The sequence below is a fragment of the Coffea arabica genome, chromosome 9c (genome assembly GCF_036785885.1).
Source record: "Coffea arabica cultivar ET-39 chromosome 9c, Coffea Arabica ET-39 HiFi, whole genome shotgun sequence".
NCBI lineage: Eukaryota > Viridiplantae > Streptophyta > Magnoliopsida > Gentianales > Rubiaceae > Coffea > Coffea arabica.
The window spans coordinates 6527270-6535957 of record NC_092326.1 but is presented as its reverse complement, the minus strand read 5'-3'; the positions used below and the strand labels follow the sequence as shown (position 1 = coordinate 6535957).

The window sequence follows — 8688 nt, the reverse complement described above, 5'->3', positions numbered from 1 at the left end:
CTAACCCCTCGCTCAAGGCTCATCATGAAAGTAATTCATGGCTTGGGAATCCGCACTTTTACTTCTGAGTATTTCGCTGCAAATTCCCCCTCATAGTTTCGCTTTATGAAAGCAGTTAGAATGTGAAAGTAGTGAGTTCATTGTTTTGTGACTAAAGCTGCATACAACCTTTATGCTGTAACGTTTGGTCGTGACTGCAGGATCGGTTAAATCTGGCTTTTTCATGGCTTCATGCACCAGTTTTGTTTGTAATGTTTGTGAATTCCGTCTTTTTCATGGCTTCATGAAGCTGTGTTGGTCATTTGAATCATTTGAAGCTCAGACACCCTTTGCCCTATACGATTTTATTTCCGATACTATTCTTTTTCGTTCATTCTGGAATGGAAATTATACGACTGAATCTAGGCAGCAACTCAAGTGGCATTTCGAGTCTGGATCCTCCACAATGCAAATAGCTTCATCTATACGGTTACCAACTAACCCATTGGTTATTGTCATTTTACCGCTTAATGTTTAGTGTTACTATTAATTTTTCACTTAATTTTATTTTTTAGTCATTCTACTCCCAAGACTAACGGTCAAACTTTTATTAATTTAAGTGATAAGACATGTTTAACCTTTAGAATTATTATCACTTTACCTCCATAAATTATAATCTTATTATTAATTTATCCTCTAGAGTTATTTTTTAGGCAATTTATCCCATCATTAAATCAAATTAGCAAGTTAAAAAATTTTAGAAGATAGTATCCTTTTTTTGTATGATAAAAATAATAAAAGATTTAGAGTGGTTCTTCTTTTTTTTAGTATCAAGAAAAAAAAAGTCAAAACATTAATTTCTTTCTTCTTGGCAATCTTATTAATATTGAAAAAAAAAAAGAAAAATAGGAGAGGGAGAGAGAAAGAGCTCAATTCTTTTTTTTTAAAATATAAATAAGAAAGAATTCAATATTTTTATTATTTTAAAATTATTTAACTTTTCTGTTTACTACCCAATTTCAATCCTAAGCGCGAGGACATTAAAGTAATATGGTAATATTAGCTTTTTTTTCCATATTTTCTTTTTTTTTTTGCAAAATCTAATTTTCTGTCTCTTTCTGTCCTATCTCCTTTTCTTTTCCTAGTATTAATAAGTGTGAAAAAATTTGAGAAAATTCTTTTATTTTTATCTTTTTGGAATCTTAGAGTGGAAAAAGGATAATTATTTCAACTTTTTTATTTTTAATTATATATAGAAAAAGGTAAATACATTAAAAAAAAATTTAACATTCTTTTTATATTAACGATAGGGTAAAATATCTAGAAAATATGTTAGAGAGTAAAATGATTATATCACTATAATTTAAAGAGATAAAGTGATAATAATAATGTAGTAATGCTATAAATAAAAGAGTATTTTTGTCAAAATTCATTAATGTGTTGACTGTTGAGTTAAATTATCTATGGGGTGAAGTGATTAGAAAATAACATTAGAGGGTAAATTAATAGTAGTAATATAATTTAAAGGGGTAATGTGACCCTCAAAATGAGTGCTCTCACTATAAAGAGTTAAAAATATGACTATATGTGGGGGTAAAGGCCATAATGATTATGGCACTTGCTGAGAAATTTGGGCACTACGCGTTCTACCATTTCTGAATTTTACGAAAATACTCGAGTTAGAATCTCCAACAATTTCAATGTTATAGCAACAATCCATGTTCATAATAAAAAAAATTTTCAACTAGATTATGCTGCAACAAAGTATCTAATATCAGTGCCGATTCTCTAGCAACTTGCAAGCTCAATTACTGCAAATAGCTTATTAGCCTAATAAAACCTTCAATCTAGCTTTTTCCTCTAATGAATTATTTGTTAATTGGCTACATACACAAGTATGCCTTTCCCCAGTTGAAAATAATATTAAGAGAAGGCTCTTTTTTCTAACACATGTGTTTTATTCCAAATCATTACCGAACAGAAAGAACAAGTATTTTCTCCATAACATGTAAAAGATTCTTGGCAAAGAAATTTGGAGAGAGAAAAGGAAATCTAGAAGTTATTTAACCAAGTACGTTATTTTAAAAATTAAGATACAAATAAGATTAAAAGGGCATTATTGGTATATTAACTTTAGTATTTGGGGTTTTTTTTTTTTGTTAGCTTTGTTGAGCTGGTCATTGACAAAAGAATAGGTGTGGAACAACTATAACATTCATTGAAAAAGATTTTGTATTTACTCCACTAACTCAAGCTGATCAAAGGAAAATGTTGAAACTTACTAAGTTTCAGCTAAATCTTATATATAGTAGCCACTAATTTGTAGAAAATCAAAATATGTACATATGGCCTTAATTAATTTGATAATAATTTCTGTTTAGAAAAAACAGTAATCAAATTGTACAGAAGCTTGAGTGATTATCTCAAGGAAAATGGTATCTTTCTTCTCAATGCTAGTAGTAATTTTGCATTTGCAGTTGCCTCAGAATAATTTGAAAAGTTCCAACCCTTCCTTGCAATATATTTCCCTAGGCTTCTTCAAGAAAATCACAGCAGAATCTAAGGTTAAAAGATGAATTAAACTGCTCAACACTCAATCGACTTCGTTCATTTGCTAACTAATCAAATTAAATTTGAACAAAATTTTATGTTCCATAAAGCTCGATAAAAAGCTCATTCTTTACGCCCCTAACTGAGCTCAGAAAAATGCAAACCAACGCAGGTCTCATGCTTCTGACTATATGAGCATTCAAATTTTGGAGAATCAGAGCAAGCCTTTTCAATCTCGAAGTATAGAGAAATGAGTCTTCAAGTTTTCAGGCATTGGATCCCAACTGTCAAAGATGCATTTGATCGAACACTAATGGTGGCCAAATTCTTCTGCAGCCTTCATGTCACCAATACTTTCCTCTGTACCTGTGCTCTGGTTATTTTATTACTACAAAACCAGACTTTCTTTGATCTTTTCAAATGCAGAAAAATCAAGTTAAAATCTTTTGAAGAAAAGTTCAGTTAATTGGTATTTTCTCCTTCGTTGTAGGCTATGGGACCTAGCATGCTACCCACATTGAACCTGACAGGAAGTTTAGTCCTGGTAGAGAGACTATCAATCCGATTTGGGAAAATGGCTTCGGGTGACGTGGTCCTGATTCGGAGCCCTGAAGAACCCCGAAAGGTTGTGATCAAGAGAATAGTTGGTGTTGAAGGTGATGCTGTTGGTAACGAAGAGGCAACTGCTGTTGTAAATATCATTGCGTTAATTTGTTTTTATTGCTTATATGGATTTTTTTTTTCCTGGTTTTTATGGATCTGTATTGGACGTTTGGTGATTTTTTTTTTTTTTGTTTTCCTTTGAGGATAAAGGCTTTGGAGTACTGGATCTTCGATTTAAAATGAGACTCGTATTCTGTTTTCTTTGTGATTAGCATCATTTTTTTGTTTTTATTGACGTCATTGATACTACTTTGACTGAGCAGTGGTTTAACAGTTTCTAATGCTATATGTGCTCGAATGCATATACACATCAACCGTACAATTGAATTCAGGCCGTGTCTCTGTAATATGTTAATGTGTGTTCTCCTATTTTGTTATTCATGTAATGGCTCTAAAGCTTTCGCAGAAAGTAGTTGTGTTACGTCATCAATGTAAAGAGTGGATTTTTATGAGTAATTTTGTCATGAAACAAAGTGCACTGTCTCTCTGTAACTGTAGGTGCCGAAGGGACATATCTGGATAGAGGGAGATAACAAACATAATTCTAGAGATTCAAGGCAATTTGGACCTGTTCCTTATGGGCTCTTAGAGGGCAGAGTTTTCTGGGTGGTACGTGAATTCAACTTAAATAGACTATTTAATGGTATTGTTTCAATTTGTTTTTTTGGTATTTTGAAGGAATGTATTATTGATTGGAGCTACTTGTAGTCATTAAGGCTTTATGCTCAGATTTCAAATATTTTCAATCCCAAAGCTGTTGTGAGAATACTTAACTAGTAAGAAGCCATTTTCTGAATCATTGAGGTTTATCAAGGAATGCTCTATCTTATATCAAAGAGGCGTTGTTCATCAATTTTAGCTCTCCAACTGTTAATTCAAGTTTCTTTGATGGTTGCACCAGTACTTGTGAGGAGATTAGAGCATGGTAAATATTGTTAAAAGTGGATAGGTTGGTGGTGAAAGTTAGAGGAGAAAAATGAGCAGTAAGATGGTGGATGCTGTCAAAATAGATTTTGAATGGTCAGATGCTTACCAGAAATGGTTTGTTAATTGAAGGGAAAAATTGAGTTATGCTTCAATGTTCAGGGAAAGAAGACGAAAAAGTTAGACCCTAAATAAAGATGAAAAAGGATTACCCTGAAAAAGGTATATTGTGTTTTAATTAAAAAAAGAAGTAACAACCGCAACGTTTTGCTGGAAAATATCTTACACCCAACCGAACAGATTCTACATGATGATGGTGTAGCTCAACTCTGCTCAGTGTAAGTTAGGACATCTGCCATGCAGCTTGATGCACAAGGATACTCAAAAACGTAATGCGTGACTCACATGTCACATTGAGACTTCTTCCATGTGGACTTTGATATCAAGGATTTCCTTGTATTCGTAGTAGCTAATTGTTTGCTTTCTAGGGTAGTGATTGCAAATTACAAGTGCTTCAATCTCCATCATCATTAAGCAACAAAAAAGAGAAAAGAAAAAAAAAAGTAGTTTCAGTTGATCTTGTTTTCTTCCATAAACTCTTAATTCTTTCCATTCACCACACCAGGCATAAATCTTCCCTAGTTGCTAAAAGATCCAAGCTCAACTTTTGATTCTTCCCCCACAGCAGGCACTGTTTATAATCTCCACTGTTAGACTTCTACACAGTCCCAAAGATTTCATTTAAGTGGCTAAAGAAATTTTTATATTTGTGAAATCGAAGAATAATGTAATTGAATTTTCAAGTAGAATTTGAGCTTTGATGCATACGTTGTTAAAAGTTACCTTCTGGGCAAATCTGAATTATTTGAGTCTAGTATATTAAGCATCGGCTTAGCTATGTGGTAATTGCAGCCCTATTGTCAAAGTCATTGAGTTATTTGGATAATAGGGAGCAGCCTAGGGAGAGGGTACGTGGAAGGGGAAATTGGTTTTGCTGTACGTGGAAGGGAGGAGTTATAGATCTTTTGCATAGGAAAATTTGATTGTGGAGATCAAAGTTCTCAACTTTTTAATTTTTTTTGAACTTTAGTTTGGAGTAGAAAATTTGAATTTCCTGTTGTGGAGAGATGGTAGTTGGACGGATTTTGTGAGCGATCTATAAGTCAGTGAGGTTTTTACTTTTAGGTCAGTTTCAATATTGAAGGTTGGGCTCCCACTTTCAGCTTTCTACTGAAGCATCCAATATGGATTTATCATATATCAATGAGAGTGAATCATGTAAAGGACACCTATAAATAATAACCAGATGAGCAGTGGCTTGTGCACAAGATGCTTTACTTTGTACGTGATTGAGAAGTCTGTGACCAACCTATTTCATTTTGTTTGAATCATGTAAACACTTGACAATTTTCTGCAGAACATTTCTTCATCCTGCATTTTGAAAAGGAAAATAACTTTTGGTGCTTTATGTAGATGTGGCCTCCTGAAGATTTTGGATCAGTGGGTAGAAAAGTGGAAAACATCAGCCTAGAAAGGTGTGAGTGTATTTTTGCTTTATTTTCCTTACCTCTTTTCTGGGTAATCAGTTATGGCTTTTCTAGGAAATCAGTTATGGATTTCGGGGCTTGGGGAAAAATCTGACCTTTTTCCCCCTACTGTCAGACATGTAGTGAAACCATTATTATGTTGGCTATGATGCTTGTCAAATAAATGGTGAAGTTGGTCTTGTTTTGTATCATACCTGAAACTGATCTCCCTTATTTTTGGTCCTTGCATGTTGTATGTTGATTTTGTTCTTTGCTGCTTTCTTGTGAATTACTCTGGCCATTGCTGTTAACTTGTGTCTTTTTAATACTACAAGATCAAACTGAAGCTGATCAAATATTTGTGGTTTTGGTAAAAATGAGCAATTCAGAATGCATTCTCTCTTTTTAATAGGATTTGCTGCTTGGTCAATCAAGAATCTCTCCGTAATTTATTTACTGAGCACCCATCTCAGATGACATGATGACATAATTCTGCTAAAAATATCTTGACCTATCTAAAAGGTTTGGGGAAGCTACAGTCTTGTGTTACTCTCAAGCTAGACTGACATTTTATTATCGAGGGAAGAAAAGAAAATAAAAAAAAAGGAATAGCAAAACAAACTTCCTTTCTATGTATTGGGATGCCATAACTGTAGAAAGTCTGGCTAAGCTACATTTTTTTTTGGTAACTATCAAGCAATTCTATTGAATTGGTTTAAATCTAAACTTCATTCTATAATTGAGGGAAGAAAATAAAGGTAAAAGAGGGGTCATCAAAAGCTCTTTTTTTTTTTTTTTTTTCCCTATTTGTGTGCTAATTGTGGATGGGAGTTATAATAAAGGTACAAGAATATATACATATGCTTGCTGAGAACTTGCATTCTCTAGGTAGACTTTTGCAATTAGTCCATGTATCCTTATGAAATGGTGAGAGTTCTGTTTTCCGTGAAAACATGCAAAACCTAAAGATGTTTGATTTCCCAATAAAAACAAATTGGTATTACCTTTCATTGCTCTTAGGCCTCTTTGTGCTGCTCTATGACTTCAGACTGTTTCAACAGACAATCAAGATTAGAGGCTTGTTGGATAACTGACGCCTGTAATAAAGTTATATATTACATAATCAAATGGTTTTGGCTGTTTTGTGGCTCACACCTTTTCTATTTCTAAATTTTGATTTGTTACCTTGAGTTATACTGGATAATTTGAGAAGAAATCTAAGTAAGGTTTGGAATCTGGCTGTTCTTTAAACTGGTAGTGTGTTGAACTTGGCAATATAGACTTAAGCATTACACTTTGAAGAGTTAATGAATTGAGTTACATGATTATTTAGCATTTTCAATGAAGAACAGATATTGAATGATGGTACTAAAAGTCTGCTAGTAATTGAGATGTTAACTGGAATGGGGCACTTGAGCACTAGGAAACTTTACAATTATTATATATGATATTTTTTATTTGAGGGTTGTAACCGTGGTTAAAGTGTTGCCTGTTTTCTTTAAGTTCCAAATTAAGCTTTGACTGGTTCTAATGTGCAAGTGAATATTGCATTTCTTTGATCCATAATCTGCTATTGTAGGATACTAGCCTATGTGTGTTTAACGGGCTTTGCATATGGCTCGAAAATGATTTGTCTATGTGCTTATTTCTGCATGAAAGACGAGTAATGTATCACACAGTTAAGCATTAGAGAGCAAATAGAATTGCCTTGTTAGTCAGTAGTTGGAACTGGACTGTTGTTTTGTCAATCCAAGAATTGTTGAAAGCATCTCATTTTGTTAAAATGGCCCCTGTTTGCCCAGATCCAAAGAAGGGTTTTCTGTCCATGCACCTCTGAAAAACCAATGGTTTATTTTCACTCAGATACAAATGCAGCTCTTCCTCTGTGCTTGGGATCAGATGTTGCCTTAAACCACAGTGCATTAAACCAGATCTATTTGAAACATACGGTGTTTATGCCATCACTGTACAAATATCTTTGTGCTTATAAACTTGGGATCCATTAACTAGCTATGTACAAAGTTTTCTGTTTTGTTTCTATAGAGATAAATTATGTGGTGGCTCATTCATTAATGCAAACTTTAAAAGGGCATGGGTTACACGAAATGGAGGGGTTTGAATGTCTGTTTTATGTTTGATTGCACGCCAGATTGCTAAGTGGGTCCATTTTTAGCAGCGCTGGTTGTCAAAAAACATAAGCGTCAAAAGTTCCAAGGTTGATGATGGAGTGGGCTAGAATCGTCCATGAGTTATGGACAGAATAGTAGATGGAGAATATTGCAGATATCAGTAATCAAATTGGGCAGATGAGACCAGAGAGATCGAATTTCTGAATTCTTTTATGCTACCTTTGCATGGCAAAACTGCCAAAACATATTTGATTTCTTGATGAATATGTAGAGGTTTCATTGTTTTTTCTTTTTTCTTTTTTTTTTTCGTTCGTTTCTTTCTGTGATCTTAAGTTTTCAAAACCTGTTCTGTTAGTTTTATATTTATTATTATTTCTGTTATCGAACAATTATTTTGGGGGTACTTAAGGAACGCCTTAAATGTGACCTACATTTATCCTGGATGCTATTTTCCTGCCTTCCTTTCCCTCGCTTCCTCAAGGTGTTGTGTTTTGGCAACTACTTGGGACAATGAAATCAACTGTTTGAATCTACTAACCGTATAATAAATTGAAGCAATTCAGCTCATGCAAACCATCCAAGGATTTAGCTGTCAGCAAGTTGTAAAAGAAAGACGCTGCTTTCCATACCATTTGTCTCCTCATCTGTCTAGACATCTTCAAACATTCGCTTTATTACTTTTCTCGTCCCAATGAAAGTGTCGAACTTTTCTTTTTAGTTTATCTCAAAATTATTCTTATTTACCAAAATTGGAAACTAATTTTTACTCCACTTCTCATTTTCACCCTTATATCTGGAGGTACAAGAGACTTGTGTGTAATTATTGTAGGCCCCGTCTATTAGTAGTCATCAATAGTTTTCCAAGTTCAAAATAGATGCATGAGTTTCAAAATAAGAAATAGTCCTTACGCATGTAC

The 8688-nt window shown here is 33.7% G+C and overlaps 1 protein-coding gene across 2 annotated transcripts; it reads left to right on the top strand.

The window, feature by feature from the left end:
* The first annotated feature begins 2644 nt into the window (after nt 1-2644).
* LOC113708035 (mitochondrial ATP-independent inner membrane protease subunit 1a) lies at nt 2645-8222 on the top strand. 2 transcript variants are annotated; one of them, XM_027230479.2, is made up of 5 exons: nt 2645-2905; nt 3020-3220; nt 3691-3801; nt 5590-5651; nt 7819-8222. In XM_027230479.2, exons 1-5 carry the CDS (start codon nt 2780-2782, stop codon nt 7838-7840), a joined length of 522 nt encoding a protein of 173 aa, XP_027086280.1. In that variant the 5' UTR covers nt 2645-2779; the 3' UTR covers nt 7841-8222. The 2 variants fall into 2 exon arrangements, with proteins under 2 accessions (XP_027086280.1, XP_027086279.1); XM_027230478.2 differs by having other exon boundaries at nt 7816-8222.
* The last annotated feature ends 466 nt before the right edge of the window (nt 8223-8688 follow it).